Raw genomic sequence first — 20,474 nt, 5'->3', positions numbered from 1 at the left:
GCCACCTAATGTGTCGAGAGGACAGCGGGGAGGCCTGTAGTTCGGCGAAGAGGTCGGGGAAGTTGGAGTGGCACCAATCCCCACCAACCGCCTCTCTAAAGCAGCTCCACACGAACTGAGCAGACACGCAGGAGAAGAATATGTGGTTCGAGTCTTCGGGGGTATCACAAAGGGGGCAAAGGCCAGAGCCCGGGCCATTGCGCCTGCGAACCTCAACTCCAGACGGGAGCCGACCGCGGATCCATTGCCACATGAAGACCTGATCCTCTTTAAGCCACTCCCGGCGACGTCTTTCTTCATGTCGTCCTCCTTGTAGTACGTCTGGTCACCGATGTCATTTGGGCTTGTCAAGAATACCTTGTCACTAGGGACGGCATCATTTGGACCTAAACGACAATGTCGTGAGCAGTAGATGCAATTCCTCTCCACTCCTCTGTGCATGTTTACTTGCACGTGAACCGCCTTAGAGAATTTGTTTCCCAAAAACAAGGCGTGCTCACCCAAGCTTGTCACCTCCATCCACTTGTACTTGTAATGTGCGTCCGATTCACCGTTGCAGGTGTCAATGAGCTTGAAAACCTTGAAGAAAGGCTCAAGGTTTGGCAACCACGTGCGAAGGGATGCCATTGCAAGCTTGCCCTGCAGATCGAAGAAGTAATCGGCATAATCTATGTGGTAGTCCCATGACGGGTGCGGTAGATCCTTTGCATGGCTTAGCTGATGTTCCGCGATGATCATGGGCGCACCGTCCTCATTCGCGCCAATGTCGTATTTGACGAGTGTCCCTCCATCGCGTAGGCCATAGAGCTTGACGTTGCTGAAGGTGACGTCGACAAGCTTTACACTTGGGCATCCTTGTACCGTCCACCCACGGCCTGTGCAACCGAGTTTGCACAGCGCGACACCGCAATTACGTGTCATGGCGGTGAGGATACAAGTGTCTGAGGTTGGCGGCTCCGAGAATACAATTTTGAAGGCAACCACCTTGTCGCCATGGGCCGGGCCCTCGCAGACTATCGTCGTCTGTTTCTTGGCAAGCATCCCCTCGGCACCAGAGAAGAGGGTTGTGATCCTGATGGAGGCCAGCGTGAAGGAGACGACCCAGCCGCCATCGTACCCGCCGACGAGCCATCTCCCCAAAAACCACGGGCTTGCTCAAGGTCACGACGGTGCCGTCCTCGGGGCAGTGGAGGCGCTTTAACCTGCTGCCGTGGTGCGGCCACAGGAGTAGCCACGGGAGCGGCGCGCCACAACCGGCAGACGATCGTCTGGGAACTCCGAGGACCAGCACCGCCAGCGCGCCGCCGTAGTAGCCATGGCTGCGCCCGTGATTACGCGCTTCGTTTCCTGTTCATCGTTAGCCGCCGTCGACATCGTTTGACGCCCGCGGGATCGATGGTCCGTGTCTCCTTTGCCTGCACGGCTCCTGCAGGTCTGCGTGGTAGAGCCGGACTGCACGGATAGACACACGCCACATTATGTGATCGGGCCATATAAATATAGCCTAGAGATTCACCACAAGTACACGAGGCAGCGGAAACCAGGCCCAAAATCGGCAGCAACATGGCCTGCCGCCTCGCCCTCACCAGGGTAGGTACTTCTTCCTTATTATCTCCAGCAAGCATGAATTTCGCCTTGTTCGTCCAATTTTATCAGGCTTTCGTTTCCTTTGATAATATGCACCTGATGGCTTACCAATGCTGCCTGAAACCGCAACGCACTGTCCTCCGGTGTTTCTTTCAGAGTGATTTTGGGGCTGGCAGCCATAAGATTATGTTCTCCAGTCTTCTTGATTTCTGCACGTGTTTCTGTCGCAGGCTGCGAGGCGGGTTTACGGTGCGGCGGCTGCTGTTCCTTCCTCCAGGGTACCGGCTGCAAAAACCACAGGCTCAGGTATGTAGACCTAGAGCTTCAAATCAATATACTTGCGTGGCAATTGCCAAACTACCCGACAGACAGCGAGAAGATTAGCATAGCCCCTGCGAAAGTATGACACAAAAGAAAAAAGGAACAAGTATTGTTTTCAGTTAACTGAATCCTGTTGGTTGGCTGCTGCCATTGCCATGTAGGAGCTGATTATATAGGTTTCCTTCTGTAAAACTTATGTTTCCTTCTGTAAAACTTATGATACACTTACTTGGTGCGTGCTTGATGCAGGCGGAAACCTACAGAGGAGATACGGAACAAGGCCTGCTCTTTGGAGAGCACAGGGGGTCGTGCAGGACTTCGAAGCCAAGAATCCGTCGCAGTCTCCAGCTCTCTCCGACTACGTAAAAGCCCTCGTCACCCTTCAGCTGCACACTGGAGGTTTCCTTCGCTGCCATTCTTCTTTTTGATTGATTCCACCGACGCGCAATTTGTTCCACATCTTGCATTTTTTGCACGCAGGCGAGTCGTCATCGTTCGACACGGCGTTCAAAGGCCAGTTGATCAAGGAGCTTTGGCCTACCCTGCGCACCATTGCGGCCACCGGCCTTGTGATCTATTACGGTAATGGTCTGGCTGACAGACTGGCTAAGCAGGGCACATTCGACCGATTGGATGACTCGAATGACGTGTCCACGAAACCAACCACGAGATTCAGTCATGTCAAGGGAGTCGACGAAGCCAAGGCTGAGCTCGAGGACATTGTTCAGTACCTGAAAAATCCCAAGGTGAGAGCGACACGTCGCCATCATCAGCTAGCAAACCCCTGCATGCAGGCAGCCTCGCTGGTGTTGTCAACTCAACTTTCCTTCTTTTCTTTCTTGATGTTGATTCTATCATTGCTTCATTTCGCAGTATTTCACGCGCCTTGGTGGCAAGCTTCCAAAGGGTGTTCTGCTTTCTGGCCCACCAGGCACAGGGAAGACCATGTTGGCGAGGGCTGTGGCCGGCGTCCCGTTCTTCGCGTGCAGCGGCAGCGAATTCGACGAGAAGTATGTGGGTGTTGGGGCTCAAAGAGTGAGAGATCTCTTCAGTGCAGCAAAAAGGCGATCCCCTTGCATATTATTCATCGATGAAATCGACGCCATTGCTGGTAGCTGGAACTCAGACATTTCAGAGTCGCGGAGCCAGACCCTGAACCAGCTGCTTGTTGAGATGGATGGCTTCAAGCAGAATGACGGGATCATTGTTCTCGGGGCGACCAACTTCCCCCAATCGCTGGATAAGGCTGCTACTAGACCTGGGCGTTTTGACCGTCATGTTCAGGTTCCTAGTCCAGATGTCGAGGGTTGACGACAGATCCTCAAGGCTTGTATGGCAAAGGTACATACTCTTTCCAAAAAGATAAGGCGTCTTCGTAGTTGCAAGACTTTGACCTTTCTCTATATATGATGCTTCTTTTCAGGTCAAAGCCAAGGGTGTGAATCTGATGACCATTGCAAGGGGGACACCGGGATTCTCAGGTTCAGACCTTACAAATTTGGTGAATGACGCTGCCCTGAAGGCTGCCAAGGATAAGGCAGAAGCTGTTACAATGGATCACATTGAATACGCCAAGGACACGATCATGATGGGCAGCGAGCGAAAATCGGCAGTGTTACCTGATAATTGCAGGAAGATGGCTGCGTACCACGAGGGCGGGAGGGCCCTTGTTGCTATCCACACGGGCGGTGCTCGCACCATCCACAAGGCTACCATTGTCCCGAGGGGGAACACTCTCGGCATGGTGACGCAGCTGCCGGAGGAAGAAGATGTGTACAAAGTCTCAAGGAAGAAGATGCTGGCCAAATTGGACATACTCATGGGAGGCAGGGTGGCTGAGGAGCTTATATTTGGAGAGAGCGAGGTGAGCTCTGGCGCCGTGTCTGATCTAAGCGAGGCGACTAAACTGGCCAAAGATATGGTCACCAAGTATGGTATGAGCGAGCTGGTCGGCCTTGTTTCCTACGGCAACGACAGTGATGGTGGCGGCGGGAAGAAGGCAGCGACTGTAAGTGGGCATACGATGGCTCTGGCCGATGAGGAGGTGAGAGAATTGCTTGGCAAGGCTTACAAGAACGCCAAGAAGATAGTCACGGCGCACAGCAAGGAGCTTCATGTGCTAGCCAATGCCCTTCTCGAGCACGGAACTCTCACCGGAGACCAGATAAATGAACTTGTATCGTCAACTAATTAAATGAGAAAACAACAGAGAAGCAAAACAGTTTTGTCCTAACAAGTATTTATTTTCTTTTGATCCTTTAGCTGCATGCCAACAAATGCAAAGGCGATGTACGGTCTGGATGGCTCCGACTTTTTGTTTCACACAAGTCGGAAGTGTTTGCACTTTTGCATATTGTGTGTTTGAAACTTTTGAATCATAGAAAAACTGCTGCTATGGATCTCCCCACACACACACCCACCCTCCCCTTCGCCCCCTGAGATTTCTATTTCAGAGTTGAATAGGATTTCTGTGACTGAGCATAAGGATAAACAATTGAAATTTCAGTCCTACCTACATACATTTTCCCAGCTGCAAAAGCCTGTATAAAGATATCATTACATGCTTTGAATAAATGTATGATGTGTTTGTAACTGTACCTGCTAACCTATGTATGCTTGTGCAAAATAATTCTTACCGAGTTATTCAGCTTGGTGGGAGCGAGGTGACTGCTGGTGCATTGGCTGATCTAAGCTAGGCGACACAGCTGGCAATAGACATGATCACCAGGTATGCTATGAGTGGGTGGGTCGGCCTTGTTTCCACGACGACGATGACGATTGTGGTGGCGGCAGGGGAGGATCTAGTGGGCCTGTGGGGGCGCCATGTGTATTATAGATGCAAAAAAATAATTACCTACTGGTATTTTAGTACAATCCCCCCCCCCCCCCCCGGTTTGTCTACACGCACGGAGGGAAACAACGGACTCTTACGGACCCCCCACCCCCCGGCGTGCCCTCCACTAATTGGGCCCCCTGATTTTCACTGGTGGGGCCCGCCTCATTAAACCAAATCTCAGCCAATCACTGCTAACCACTCCGTTAAACCCCCATAAACAGCCCATGAGTGTAGCATCTCTCGGTTGTGAAAGTCACGGTGGGAAGAGGATGAACATGAGGGGGCAGAAGACTGCCCAGATCGATGAGCAGGTGAATCAGCTGTTGGACAAGGCTTACAAGAATGCGAAAACGATTCTCACACCGCACAGTAAGGAGCTTCATGTGCTGGCCAGCGACCTCCTTGAGCATGAAACTCTCACTGGAGACCAGATTGTTACGAAATGAGCTTCTTGTATTGAACGGGGCCAACAGCCAGTACATACACACAAGAGGGAAATAAGCAAAGAAGCCCCTATACAATATGGTAACTACACACACAGCACAGCCCTGTTCTAACACAGATCACCAAACTAGTATACAGGCAAGTAAACGGTTTTAACAATTGTCGGCAGAATCATGAAACGCCTCCTTCACCCTAAAAGGTGAGAGGCTAAATAGTTCTGACCTAAGGAGATTATTTTCCTTTTATTATGTATGAATTTTGTTTCTTAAGTCTGAAGAGAATGATGTGTTTTGAATCAGTAAAAACTCCTGCATTTGGATCTAAAACACGAATGTACACGAAGGATTTTATTATTAGAATTTCTATGATTGAGCACGAGGGTATAATTTCAGCTCAACAGCTATGTAAAAATATCATAAGTTACTTGCATAAACGTAGCATGTGTTTGCAACTGTACCTGTAACCTACGTCAGCCTGTGCAAAAAAAATCCCAGCGAATTCTTTCATCTTGGTGAGAGTGTAGCACCTCATTCGTTTCGCAAGGAGCTTTTCTCCCCATCAGGAACTTCTCAATATTAACACTTCTGACCACAGCTTCTACAGCAGTGTGACTACAGAGTACGTGCTGCAGATGGGCATCAGATTCGACCATGGCGCAAAAACAGCAGCTGCCGGCTGTTCAGGTCAGCACATTTTGCCCACAAAATGCCCCAAGTGTATACGATTGAGCCACAGTTCTAGCTGAGATGCAGGGAAGCAGCTCTGCCTTCACATCTCCAGCAATCCCACGGTTTCAGCAGAGATGAACAGCTCGAGACGTGTGACGCTTAATCGCAAAGTGATGCGTGGCTGGAGTTGGACATCATCAAGCGCAATCGTATGCTACATGTTCACAGCTTCTGTTCAGTGGAATGGCACAGCTTTTGTTAAGTGGAATGCCACTGTACACTTTACTGTAATCCTCTCATTCCTCCGATCCCAACTGCCAGACACCAGTTTCAACCTCAGCTGCAAGAATGGCCAAGGTTATACTCCCAAGGTTATACACCAGTTTCCTCCGCTGACCCTTCTAAGGTTTGTACTCCCAAGGTTATATATCACTTATGTCTACCAGTAGTCTCTGCAAGAGCACGAACCTTGATCAAAACGATGAAAATGAGTCGGATCTCTGACGATTATTCCCCTGTTTTCCCTTGCTGATAGCAACTTCAGTGTTTCATGGCTTTCCCAGGATATCCTCTGGTTCTTCATGACTGTTACAGGAGCAGCAGATGGCAAAGTGCACAGCCCAAGAGCCACACCCAGTAGTTCACCATGTCTGGCGAGTGAGATCTCGCCATCCTTTCTGCTCTGGAATCCTAATTCCCAAATGTCCGTTCCACCACGCTCGGTCTTCTGTTTCACACTGACCAACAATTCTTCTAATCTGGCGTGAATTGCATTATTGTGTGGGCAGGAGTTATTTCCGTCAGTAAAATGATGGATGGATCCCCCAAACTCGGCCCAACTAATCCCGGCTTCCTTACTCATGCCTCGCTCTCTCATTAGGCCTCTCGTCTTCATAGCCAATGAGATTTTGCCTGCATCCATGTAGAGGTTGTACAGCACCACATATGAAGTAACAGCAAAGGGCTCGAGTTCCATTAATTTCTCTCCGGTTTTTATACCCCTCTCTTTGTCTCCATGGATTCTGCATGCACGCAACAGTGCATGCCAAAGTATTGGGTCATTTTCTGATCCAGACCCCATTATGAAATCTTCAGCCTCAGACATCTTACCAACACGGCCAAGGAGGTCAACCACGCAAGCTTTGTGCTTCGTATTTGGTGAACAGCCATAATCTGATACCATGCTCTCATAGTGCCTGCATTACAAAAAGAAAGATACTTGATGAATTGTCAACATTGTTGAAAAGTTGGATAGAAGTGCCAGAAATAGAGGAGACTGCCTTATTTATAACGTTCCTTTATAGCACATTCTTCAATTAGCATCATACACTTTAGTTCTGAGCGTACATAATTGTGTTCAGGAAAGGTATGTCAAACTTGAACCCTCCACCTTTTGCATCCGGGCTTGGGACCGGCATTGGCGGTGTTACTTCAAATCTGATGATCTTACCAGTCCCTGTACATTGGTAATTAGGAAAGGTATAAATATAGTTCACATGAGAAACTGAATGCAAGCTACATTTCCAATCTGGAGGGTAGGTATGATATCACAATATAGGTAACCCCTTGGTTTGACGCAAGTAAATAGCTAATTTAACATGTCTTTTTGGAGCAAGAATGTGGGGCATTTGGCAAATCGATTTTTGGAGCTACACTTAGCTATGTTGCATTGCACAACACAATTCCCAGACTATCATACCTCCCTTGCTATGGCATATACTTTCTGTGTAGAATGACTTGACTATTGAACATTTAATGCAAATTAGAAAGGTCCTCATAAATTGCTACTAGCAGCATATATAATACACATGAGGATACTAAAAATTCACAGGAGGAAGCCAAAGCACTTCTTGAGAAACAACAAAACGGGCAGGTCAATCATTATACTTTGAAAGAGTATGTACCTGAAACCTTCGTCTGCCAGCCCCTGCTGGCTGCAAGCAATGAGAACGGCAAGAAAAGCAATATCATTTATCACGACACCACAATCCTTCATCTTCTCCAGGAGCACTAGAGCCTCGCCTTCATGGCCATGGACTGCGTAGCTCAAAACCATTGCAGACCATGAGAATATATCCAGACATGTAATCTGCTCGAATGTCTTCTTTGAAGCTTCAACATCACCTATATTCCTATACATAGAAATCTGAGAATTGCCGCACACAGTGAACTGACCGAGTCCAGATTTGACCGTATAACAGTGTATCTGCTTACAGGTTGCTGGTAGACTCAGAGCAGCACAGGCAGTCATCACACTCGATAAAGTGAACTGGTCTGGCTCTTTTCCAACAGAAAGAAACTCTAGGAACAGGCCTAGTGCCTTGTCAAAATTCTCATCATGCGCGAATGCTGTAATCATGGATGTCCATGTGACGACATCTTGCCTGGGAGTCATCTGGAAGCATCTCAGACTGTCACTTACTGACCGTGCTTGGGAGTACAAGTTGATCAGCGCATTTGCTATGAACTCGTCGTCCTGAAACCCATTGAATATAACATGAGCGTGTATCAGCCTCCCACAGTGCACCGCATTGGTCAAATTGCAGACTTCGAGCACACTCTTGAAAGTAAACCTGGACGGTTTTACACCCATCCGGAGCAATTCCGAGAAAAGCCTGACAGCTTCGATCCTAACCTCAGGGCAAGGGTCATTACCTAAGCGAGCGAACCCTGCGATCATGGCACCGTAAACCACCGCATTCTGATTCGGGATGCAGTCAAACACCTTGATCGCCTCCTCAAGTCCACCGTTCTTAGCATACATGTCCACCATGGCACTCCCGACAAACATATCCAAGTCCAAACCAACCTTAACAACACACCCGTGCAGCATCCTCCGGACATCCTCGGAGCCCTGGAGCTCGGAGCAAGCCTTGAGGATCCCACCCAAGGCAAAGCTATCCAGCTTCACCCCTGACCGGTGCATCCAGACGAGCACGTGCACGGCGACCTCCGGCCACCCCATGCGCACGTACGCCGACAGCAGCAGGTTCCACGACGCCTCGTCCCGCTCCTCAGCCCGGTCGAACACCAGCCTCACCTCGTCAATCATCCCGCACTTGGCATACATGTCAATGGTGGAGTTGGTCAGGAACACGTCCTGCGCAAGCCCACTCACCACGGCCAGCCCGTGCGCCGCCCGGCCATGCCTCCAGTCCCCGGCCCTGCCGCACGCCGCCAGCACCGCGGCGTAGGTGAACCTGTCTGCCCGGACGCCGCCGCCCCGCGCGTCACGGAAGGCGGCGAGCGCGAGGCGCGCGCCGGACCCGCCCTGGCTGGAGTAGCCGGCGATGAGGGTGTTCCAGGACACGGCGTCCCGGTGCGGCATTCCGTCGAACAGGAGGCGGGCATGGCGCATGTCGCCGGCGCGGCAGTAGGCGGCGAGGTGGTTGTTGCGGAGGAAGAGGCCCGGGTGGAAGCCGGCGCGGAGCATGTGGGAGTGGATCAGCCTGGCCAGCGGCAGCGACCGCCCCCTCGACGCGGCCCGGAGGAGGCCCGCGTAGGCCGACGGGTCGAGGGGAGGGGCCCGGCGGCGAGGTGGTGGCGGAGCCTCCGCGGGAGGGCCGAGCCGTCGGGGCGGCGGCGGCGGCGTTTGGGATGGGGGCGGGGGCGGGGGCGGCTGCTGCCGGAGAAGACGGTGGCTGGGTCTCCGGTGCGGGAGCAGCATCGGTCGTCGGAACGACCGGACGGACGAGGTTTAAGCGAGGTTTATTGATTTCCCCATTTTTATTTTCCTTTGCTTGGAGATCACACTTGGACTACGAAGGATGTGGGTGTGAACGAAGTTCCATGTGACGCTGACAGCTGGGCCCCCATCTCACTCCCTCGAAGGACATTTTATTAACGCGCGGCGCTGTGAGAAATTGGACGGGGCACTCTCGAGCTGGTTGGGATTGAGGCGACGAAACGTAAAGAGAAGGCCGGACTTCGCCGGAGCCCTCTGGTATGGACGGCGGCGCGCGTGGAGAGCCGAGAATTCCGGCCAATTTGTGGCATGTATACTGCCCTCCAAACAGTATAAATATAGGTATGAGGCTCACATTTTCGGTGGCATGTAAAATGTTTACGTTTCGGCGAACTTTTACAGGGTCTGTTCTAGACACAAAATTGATCCAAAACCATAAATCCATTGGAATTTCACAGGTTTGGCATTTTTAAAGGGTCTGCTAGAGATGTTCTAACTTATGTTACACATGGCAACTATAACATTTTTGTCACACATGGCAACTTTTGATTATTTTTCTTACGGTCAATTTCAAAGCACTATTCTACCAAAACATGGCAATATTTTGAATTTTGTTATGTTGGTATGCATCTCTATGAGTTTCAATACACATTAGTAGAAAAACGATCTAATATTCACCTCATTAGTCCTGGTTCAATTATGGCCCGGTACTAATGGTACCGTTAGTCCCGGTTCAAACAGCTACGCATTAGTCCCGGTTCATTTATGACACAAACCGGGACTAAAGGGGTGCTGGCAGGCTGGCGTCAGGCCGGGGCCCCACGAGCCCCTTTAGTCCCAGTTTATGACACAAACCGGGACTATAGGTTAGACCTTTAGTCCGGGTTGGAGCCACCAACCGGGACTTAGGTTAGACCTTTAGTCCGGGTTGGAGCTACCAACTGGGACTAAAAGGTTAGCTCCAACCTAGACTAAAGGGGTTCTGCAATTTTCAAACTGTACCCCCTCGCCCCGTATCGCCTTTTCAGTCTTGAAAAAAAACAAAAAAATGATAAAAACTTCAAAAATTAAAATCCTTCGAGATGGTTATGTTACTACATCTACAAGTTAGGGAAATTTAAAAACATAAATTTCGACATGTTTTGCAAAAAACTGTTACGAAAAAGTAAAACGACTATATCTTTTGCATACAATGTAAAAAAATGTATAATATATCAAAATGTTCAGCACGAAAATCCGGATCCGATTTTGATGGCCGTAGGTCATTTTGCAAATTTTTATAATCCTCAAATTCTGGAAGGAAAAAAAGTTATGCTCAAATTTCATTTTTTTAAAATTTTGGTTAAATCTGGTCAAACTATGGTCAAACTACTTATTCAAGAAATATTAGTGTTACTAAATAATTATTCAAGAATATTAGTGTTACTAAATAATTAATTCGGTTTTTTTTAATTTTGGTCAAATCTGGTCAAACTGTGGTCAAACTATTTATTCAAGAAATATTAGTGTTTCTAAATAATTATTGTTTTTTAGAATAATAGTTCCAAACTCAAACGGCGAAACGTGTGACTTCATGCTCAAGCTAAACTCCTCAGGGTTAATAAGATTGACAGCTTACTATTGTGAGGAAAACAACACGTGCAGACTTGGAAACTTGGGCGAATAGAACTCGGAAGTTAAGCGTGTTCAGGCTGGAGTGAGAGGATGGGTGACCGGTCGAGAAGATAGATGATTTGGAATGAGTGCTCCACACTTGAGCAGTGATGAAGGGTGATTAGAGATTAATTCGTCAAATAATTCAAAATTTTGATAATCGAAAAAAAATTCAATTTTTTTTCAAAAAAATCAAAATAAAAATTTCAAAAAGAATCCTTTAGTCCCGGTTGAGCCCCCGGCGCGGGCTCGTGCCAATTGGTGGGCCTTTGGTCCCGGGTCGTGTTGAACCAGGACTAAAGGGGGGACCTTTAGTCCCCACCCTTTAGTGCCGGTTGCAGAACCGGGACTAAGAGCAACTCTAGCAGACCCCGCATCCCGCTGGCCCGCAAAACGCGTTTGCAGTTCGCGCAAAATGGACTTTGCGGGCTGGTGTGGACGGCCACAGATGCAGACCCCTCAAACGGACCCGCATAAAAGTATACTCGCGGAATATGCTTTTTTACGGGTCGGCTTTGCGGGGTCTGCTCTTTGTGCCGCTGCATCCCGCATCTCATCGGCCCGCAAATATCAAATCCAATATATTACAACAAACGTAAGCAAAACTAAATTATTCAAATCTAACATAATACAATAATCATCCACATTACAAATAATTATTCAAGTCACCGTAGCAAACTTAAATAATGCAATACAAAACTTGTCATCAATACAAATACAAATGAATACAAAAATTAGTCACTGTCCAGCCCTTTGCCAATGGTGCTCAATGAGATCCTCCTGAAGTTGAAAGTGTGTGTTTGCATTTTCAATCTCCTTGTATGTCTGAAGAAAAGCTCTAATGCGGTTAGCGTCTCTAGCTGGTTTGACACGGCTACCCACATTGTCGTAGAAGAATTCCAAGTTCATTCATCTCTCATGTTCAAGAATCATATTGTGCAGGATAACACAACATGTCATGATATTTTTCAAGGTTTTCTTATCCCAAAAATGAGCAGGACCATGGACAATGGCAAACCTAGATTGCAAAACACCGAATGCTCTTTCAATGTATTTTCGGGCTGCCTCTTGCACCCTTGCAAATTCACATTGTTTTTTAGTTTTGGATTCTTTGATGCTCTTGACAAATGTGCACCAAGGAGGGTATATACCATCTGCAAGATAGCATCCCTTTGTGTATTCATGCCCATTGATAGTGTAGTTGCAAGCAGAAGCATCACCACTAGCAAGCCTAGCAAACAAATGAGACCGTTCGCAAGCATGGTCTCAACATCCGAGTCGTCCAAATTGGAAGAATCGGAGAGCAAGAACTTCTCGCACGGGTTCAACTCCATCTACATGCGTACCGGCGCGTCAATCAACTATACAACTCGCAAAAATCACAAAAAAAACGGACTAACTGGTGGCGGGTGATCCCGGGCGGCGACGAGGGGGCGGGCTCGACGGTGGTCGATCCCCGGCGGCGGCAGCGACGAGGGGCGGCTCTTCTCGCCGGATCAGGGGGGGTCGGTGCAGAGGCTCAGCGCGGGAGGGTGTGGGGGCGGCCCCGCAGCGCGATTCCGCCCGCAGATATGGCCGGAATCGCCGGCGGCGGATGGGCGGAAGCAAGGGAGGTCGGCGGCGGAAGGAGGGGAAAGGCGCGCGGGCTGAAATGTCCCTCCCGCCAACTGCTTCTCTGTGATGCCGGGCACCGTAGCCGCGAGGGGGAAACCCGCGTTTTCCCGGGTTGGGGTCGGGATTTTGCCGCGCCCCTCAAAATTTTTTGCGGGCCGGGGTGGGGTGCGGGGTCTGATCGGGCAGGTTTTTCCGCCCCTACCCGCATTTTGGCGGTTATTTTGCGGGTCGGGGGCAGATGCGGGGTCTGCTAGAGTTGCTCTAAAGGTCCTTACAAACCGGGACTAAAGCCCTGAAAGGATCGATATAGTTGACTAGAGGGGGGGGTGAATAGGCAACTAACAATTTTTAGCTTTTCTTTACCAATTTAAACTTTGCATCAAAGTAGGTTGTCTAGATATGCAACTAGGTGAGCAACCTATATGATGCAACAACAATAAGCACACACGCAAGCAAGAGATAAAGCACAAATAAGCTTGCACAAGTAAAGGCACGAGATAACCAAGAGTGGAGCCGGTGAAGACGAGGATGTGTTACCGAAGTTCCTTCCCTTTGAGAGGAAGTACATCTCCGTTGGAGCGGTGTGGAGGCACAATGCTCCCCAAGAAGCCACTAGGGCCACCGTATTCTCCTCACGCCCTCACACAATGCGAGATGCCATGATTCCACTATTGGTGCCCTTGGAGGCGGCGACCGAACCTTTACAAACAAGGTTGGGGCAATCTCCACAACTTAATTGGAGGCTCCCAACGATACCACGAAGCTTCACCACAATGGACTATGGCTCCGCGGTGACCTCAACCGTCTAGGGTGCTCAAACACCCAAGAGTAACAAGATCCACAAGGGATTAGTGGGGGGATTCAAATTTCTCTTGCTGGAAGTGTAGATCGGGGCCTTCTCAACCAATCCCTAGAGAATCAACAAGTTTGATTGGCTAGGGAAGGAGATCGGGCGAAAATGGAGCTTGGAGCAACAATGGAGCTTGGAGGTGAAAGAGGTAGTCAACTAGAGGAGGAAGACACCCCTTATATAGTGGAAGAACAAATCCAACCGTTATCCACCAACTCAGCCTGCGCAGCGCGGTACTAACGTACTTGAGGCACGGTACTACCGCAGGGGCACTACTACCGCAGGGCCCCGCGGTACTACCGCCCACGCAGCAGAGACCAGAACAGCCAAAAATGCACTAAAGCATAGGGCGGTAGTATTGCTGGCGCGGTATTACCGCTCCCCCTTGCGGTACTACCGCAAGGCAGGGGCTGTCCAGGGATGGGAAGGCACGGATATAAAAATTACATCCGTGGCTACTTCCGCAGAGTTGGAGTCGATGCAAAAACCCGACGCGGTAGTACCGTAAGCCAGCAGCGGTACTACCGCGCGAGGCGCGGATGTAAAAAATTATATCCGCCCCTTACTGCCGCGTACTTGCCGAACTATGTCAGAGACCATGGTACTACCGCTTACTAGAAGCGGTACTACCGTGGGTCCTTGCGGTACTACCGCACCAGCGGGCGGTACTACCGCAAGGTCCTGCGGTACTACCGCTCTAAGGAGCAGTACTACCGCACGCCCTAGTTCGGCAAGCAAGAGCAATATTTGCATAGACAAGGAAAACATAGAATGCTCCAAAGGCTAGAGGAAAGGAGGTGCAAAGAAAGATGTGTACGTGATGAATCCACCCAACCTTTCCAACGCGGACCCCCTCTTAATAGTACGGCTTCCCTACGACTCAATACCACCGAAGAGAAACGCCGTCTTCTATAGCCTTCGAGGGGAACCAAATCATCTTGTGCCTAGTCAATATATCTGAAATATTCGATGCACATGATTAGTCCGCAAAAGCATTGTCATCAATCACCAAAACCAACTAAGGGATAAAAATGCCCTTACAATCTCCCCATTTTTGGTGGATTGATGACAACACGGGATTTGCACGAGGGTATAACGCAAAGAGCAAGGGCAAACCCCAAGTCTCTAAAATATAGACGTGCTCCCCCTAGATGTGTGCTATCTCGATGAGTGCTTTGGACTGCACGTCACACATACTAGGATCAACACTCCCCCTATATTTTATAGACATGGCAAATCTTGCAATAAGGCTAAAGCTAAGCAAGATAGATAGGAGCATAGTGTAATAAGCATAATATAGAATAAGCTCACTACGGTACGATAGAGTGCATATGTCTTACACCATATGATCGAAGGTCTCAAGAGCAGAAACCAAAGCAAACGAAATAAACAAAGTTCAACTGACCCAAACACGACACAACTCGCAAATCCCACACTCTCTCCCCCTTTGGCATCGAGACGCCAAAAAGGCAGAGAGGACACCTACAGCAATAGTGGTGGCTCAAGCGGAGTAGTCACTTGCACGCTCCCCGTCAGACTCTGCAGCTGGGACGGACTCCTCCTCAGACTCGGTCCACCGATAACCCTGCTTGTGCATCCATTCTGCCTCTGGGGTGATGTTCACCTCTGACCCGCTAGATATGTTCTCGCCAAAGGTCCTGAAAATCCGCTTGTCGCGGCGGCGAGTCTCCTTGGAAGCCACATGGGTCTGGTACTGCCCCTTTGCCTGCATACAGAACAACATCTTCATCTTGTTCTTCAGTCGCTTAGCCCAAGAGGTGGGAGGGATCTAACCCTCAGAGCTGTCCTCGTCTGCTGCCTCCTCCTCATCCTCATCTGCATCCACGTCCATGGCAGCCGCAGTATCAGCACGAGAGGTAGTGTTGGCCCACTGAGGCTTGATACGGAGGTTGATGGGCTCATTCCGGATCCAACCAGGGGCCTCAAACTCATCCTGAGGGTAGACCCGCTCCCAAGTAGCCGAGATCAACTGAAACAAATAAGGTCCATAGATGGGGACCTTGCGGTTGTAGACCGCAAACCGAAGCTCATGCCACATGATATGTGAGACATCAAGTGGTAGTGTCTGAGAGTTGCGAGCATCTTCACACAGGAGCATCATATCCACCAGATAGGCATGCACCTTGTACTTGTCCCCAATGTGTGGGAAGAGAGTGTTGCGGAAGATCCGGTGCATGATGTCAAGAATGGAGTTGAGAACCCAAGATGACTTGCCATTGGAGAGCCTCTTCTCCACATAGTAGGGCATAAGCTTGTTCTTGTTGGCAGACTCGGGATTGGCATGAGGGCGAACACCTTGGGGTGTGGCGAGCCCCTCATCCGGAACCTCAAGCAAAGTCATGAATTCCTTCCAAGTAGCAGTCAGCTGCCGACCATTGGTCATCCAAGTCATGGTCCTTTCCTCATTGGGATGAAAATGCACTGAGGCAAAGAACTGAGTAAGGATCTCAGGATCATAGTCTTTGTGGAATGAGATGATATGCTCAATGCCAAATTGCTCCACTAGGTCTAAAGCCTCACCAAAGTATTCCTGGTGCGCCTCTTTTCGCATGTGATGCATGTTGATCCACTTCACCTCCACATAGGTGTTTTGCTTGGCCTTGATGACATCCAGATAGATGAGATTCTGCTGCTTGGTCCAGAATAGCTCATTCCCTTGAAAGTTGGCACGGGGGTTTCCATATGGATTGATCTTCCTCCGAGAGATGAACTCAGCAAGCGGTATCTCATCCATACGCATGGCGGGTTCCTTCTCTTTGGTGGCGGTGGTCTTGGTTCTATGTTGGGGGGCATTGGAGCCCTCTGCTGCCTCTGTGTTGCGCATACGCTTGGATCCCGTGTCACGGCTTGGATTGGAGCGGCGAGCCGGAGCACCTGAGCCCCCACCTAAAACACACACCACAAAACAAACACACACGAAACGCGAGAAGGATCAATGCAAAGACCACAGCAAAGCAGGTGAAACAAGTAGACATGGCACGTGAGAAGTGCCACAAGAGGGATTTGAGACAACGGTAGTATCGTGTGTTGCGCCACGTGCGGTAGTACAGCTCCAACGAGCGGTAGTACCGTAGACGCGGTAGTACCGCACCAGCAGGGCGGTAGTACCGGACCTGCGGTAGTACCGCACCTAAAGAGCGGTAGTACCGCACGGTGCAAATCTGAAACAGCCATGGAGATCTGAGCACAACCGTGTCAACACGCGGTACTATGGTCGATCAAATCCATCACGGGACAACTATAGCAAGTACCATCACTACACAAAACTACTCTCCTACATCCTACTCTTGCATAGATTTGGCCTAAAATCTCAAGAACAACTTGCATCTCCCCAAAACCTAAAAACAACAAGACGAACAAGAAAAAGGGAGGGATTGGGGAGAAACCTTGTGAAAGAACATGCGGTGCCCCCATGTTTGGTTTTGGTAATTGATGACAATCTCTATGGACTAATGGTTGCCTTGAGTTATATTTGAAGGATTTGTCCATATGCATTTCTTGAAGTCCATGTGTTGGTTTCAAGGAGTTTATGTGGTGACCAAGGTGTTATTAAGGAATTATCCAAAGATTGGTCATGTGAGAGTTGAGCTTATTGCAAGCATGTCTTGGAGAAGAAGATTGTGTGATCATTCATGTATATCTTCAAGACATCATCCAAATGAAGAGAGTTGAAAAGATTCATGGTTGATCAAGACTAAGTCAAGAGTGAATCAACTTGATCAACTCACAAAGCGTAGAAGATGTACCGAGAGGGATCAAGGGATCCCATGGTGTGGTAAGCATTGTCAATTACGCTTTGTGTACTAACCCATGATCTTTGTGAGAGTTCTTTGTGGGGTTAGGTTGCGGTGTGCAAGTTTAAGTGAAGCATCATGAAGAGATCAAATGCTTGAAGCTTGCCGTCCATTGTGGTGACAATGGACTTGTGAAGATGTTGCGGTGTGCAAGTTCAAGTGAAGCATCATGAAGAGATCAAATGCTTGAAGCTTGCCGTCCATTGTGGTGACAATGGACTTGTGAAGATGTGCGGAAGAGTGGCTCACCCATAGTGGAGCATGGGGGAGCAATCAACTAGTCTTCATCGAGCCAACGCAACCAAGAAAGGTGGTCCAACTTGAGGGAGTCAAGATCGTCATCATCTAGCTCAAGTGGACCATGTGCAAGGCAAAGGTTTGCTCTTGATAGGTTTTCTATTTTACCGGTCTCATGATGGTAGTTGGGAGACCGGGTTATAGGATCGATTGCCGTACTATCAAGGGGGGCTCTCGATGAGTAGCTTGATCGTATCGTTCATAGAGAGCTCAAACCATTTGCATCCTTGCATCATCTTTATTGGTTCTTGTTTGGTTCTTCTCTTTGTGAGTTTTGGAGCTTATGGTCATCTTGATGACAAGCTCGAGTTCATCAAAAACGGAGTTCACTCGCATCTTCTATGATGTTTTCGATGTTGGAGGTTATGCTGGTTCTTCTCGGTTGGAGGTTTCACTCCTCTATTTGTTGGCATACCTCCCCTGCCTCTTCTTACTATAACCAGCCGCTGTTTTGATGCTACTCGTCTTCCTCTATCCAACAAGCTTGAGTTTGCTCAATTCGGAGCTCATATGTAGAAGTTATGGCAGTTTTGGTTTCCTAGCGGTAGTACCACAGGCCGGAGCGGTAGTACCGCTTTGGTGCTACAAGCGGTAGTACCGCTGGTAGCCCCCAGCCGTAGTACCGCTGCGGTCTCGTGCTAGTACCGCCTCGATTCGAGGGGTCTTTTTTCGTGTCGGGTTTTACGGTACTAGCCGCGGCAGTGGGGGCCGTATGTTGGAAATATGCCCTAGAGGCAATAATAAATTGGTTATTATTATATTTCCTTGTTCATGATAATCGTTTATTATCCATGCTAGAATTGTATTGATAGGAAACTCAGATACATGTGTGGATACATAGACAACACCATGTCCCTAGTAAGCCTTTAGTTGACTAGCTCGTTGATCAATAGATGGTTACGGTTTCCTGACCATGGACATTGGATGTCGTTGATAACGGGATCACATCATTAGGAGAATGATGTGATGGACAAGACCCAATCCTAAGCCTAGCACAAGATCGTGTAGTTCGTTTGCTAAGAGCTTTTCTAATGTCAAGTATCATTTCCTTAGACCATGAGATTGTGCAACTCCCGGATACCGTAGGAATGCTTTGGGTGTACCAAACGTCACAACGTAACTGGGTGGCTATAAAGGTGCACTACAGGTATCTCCGAAAGTGTCAGTTGGGTTGGCACGAATCGAGACTGGGATTTGTCACTCCATGTAAACGAAGAGGTATCTCTGGGCCCACTCGATAGGACATCATCATAATGTTCACAATGTGACCAAGGAGTTGATCACGGGATGATGTGTTACGGAACGAGTAAAGAGACTTGCCGGTAACGAGATTGAACAAGGTATCGGGATACCGACGATCGAATCTCGGGCAAGTAACATACCGATAGACAAAGGGAATTGTATACGGGATTGATTGAATCCTCGACATCGTGGTTCATCCGATGAGATCATCGAGGAGCATGTGGGAGCCAACATGGGTATCCAGATCCCGCTGTTGGTTATTGACCGGATAGTCGTCTCGGTCATGTCTGCATGTCTCCCGAACCCGTAGGGTCTACACACTTAAGGTTCGGTGACGCTAGGGTTATAGAGATATTAGTATGCGGTAACCCGAAAGTTGTTCGGAGTCCCAGATGAGATCCCGGACGTCACGAGGAGTTCCGGAATGGTCCGGAGGTAAAGATTTATATATGGGAAGTCTTATTTTGGTCGCCGGAAAAGTTTCGCACTTTATCGGTATTGTACCGGGAGTGCCGAAAGGGGTCCGGGGGTCCACCAAGGGGGTCCACCAGCCCCGGGGGGCCACATGGGCTGTAGGGGTGTGCGCCTTGGCCTATATGGGCCAAGGGCACCAGCCCCAAGAGGCCCATGCGCCAGGAGATAAGGGAAAGGGAGAGTCCTAAAGGGGGAAGGCACCTCCGAGGTGCCTTGGGGAGGATGGACTCCTCCCTGGCCGCACCCTTCCTTGGAGGAAGGGCCAAGGCTGCGCCCCCCTCTCCCTTGGCCCTATATATAGTGGGGGGAGGGAGGGCAGCAATACCTAAGCCCTGGCGCCTCCCTCTCCCTCCCGTGACACATCTCCCTCCTCCCGCAGCGCTTGGCGAAGCCCTGTTGGAATCCCGCTGCATCCACCACCACGCCGTCGTGCTGCTGGATCTCCATCAACCTCTCCTCCCCCCTTGCTGGATCAAGAAGGAGGAGACGTCGCTGCTCCGTATGTGTGTTGAACGCGGAGGTGCCGTCCGTTCGGCGCTAGGATCATCGGTGATTTGGATCACGACGAGTACGACTCCATCAACCCCGTTCTCTTGAACGCTTCCGCTCGCGATCTACAAGGGTATGTAGATGCACTCCTTCCCTCTCGTTGCTAGTAAACTCCATAGATTGATCTTGGTGATGCGTAGAAAATTTTGAATTTCTGCTACGTTCCCCAACACCGTGGTACCGCTTGTATGCGGTAGTACCGCCCTGACCACCGCGTTAGTACCGCTCTGGGCCCAGCGGCAGTACCGCGAGGGGGAGCGGTAGTACCGCTGGCCAAGCGGTAGTACTGCTGGCCAAGCGGTAGTACCGCTCTCTGCGGGGCTGGTGTGGGGGGTAACGGTTGGATTGTTCCCCCCACTATATAAGGAGGTCTTCTTCCCCAATGAACCTTATCTCTTGAGCTCGTGTTCTTCCCCCATTGGTGACCTTCTTCGAGCTT

At 49.6% G+C, this 20,474-nt stretch overlaps 2 protein-coding genes across 3 annotated transcripts; one reads left to right on the top strand and one right to left on the bottom strand.

The window, feature by feature from the left end:
- Nucleotides 1-1,363: 1,363 nt before the first annotated feature.
- LOC109780939 (pentatricopeptide repeat-containing protein At3g13880) lies at nucleotides 1,364-9,578 on the bottom strand. Of its 2 annotated transcripts, XR_005758401.3 has the most exons (3): nucleotides 7,761-9,572; nucleotides 5,646-7,052; nucleotides 1,364-1,872 (listed from the first exon to the last, which is right to left on the bottom strand). XR_005758401.3 is itself a non-coding variant. In XM_020339520.4 (2 exons), exons 1-2 carry the CDS (start codon nucleotides 9,521-9,523, stop codon nucleotides 6,296-6,298), a joined length of 2,520 nt encoding a protein of 839 aa, XP_020195109.2. In that variant the 5' UTR covers nucleotides 9,524-9,578; the 3' UTR covers nucleotides 5,523-6,295. The 2 variants fall into 2 exon arrangements, 1 of the variants encoding a protein (XP_020195109.2); XM_020339520.4 differs by lacking the exon at nucleotides 1,364-1,872 and having other exon boundaries at nucleotides 5,523-7,052; nucleotides 7,761-9,578.
- On the top strand, nucleotides 1,564-4,120 carry LOC109780934 (ATP-dependent zinc metalloprotease FTSH 4, mitochondrial-like). Its single transcript, XM_073499504.1, has 6 exons — nucleotides 1,564-1,590; nucleotides 1,818-1,893; nucleotides 2,158-2,307; nucleotides 2,389-2,654; nucleotides 2,782-3,186; nucleotides 3,332-4,120. The coding sequence occupies exons 1-6, from the start codon at nucleotides 1,564-1,566 to the stop codon at nucleotides 4,100-4,102; spliced, it is 1,695 nt and encodes a 564-aa protein (XP_073355605.1). The 3' UTR covers nucleotides 4,103-4,120.
- Nucleotides 9,579-20,474: the final 10,896 nt, after the last annotated feature.

This window comes from Aegilops tauschii, chromosome 5 (genome assembly GCF_002575655.3).
Source record: "Aegilops tauschii subsp. strangulata cultivar AL8/78 chromosome 5, Aet v6.0, whole genome shotgun sequence".
In the NCBI taxonomy this organism is placed as follows: Eukaryota; Viridiplantae; Streptophyta; class Magnoliopsida; order Poales; family Poaceae; genus Aegilops; species Aegilops tauschii.
The sequence above is the reverse complement of the archived record's forward strand: the minus strand, read 5'-3'. Positions and strand labels throughout refer to the sequence as shown.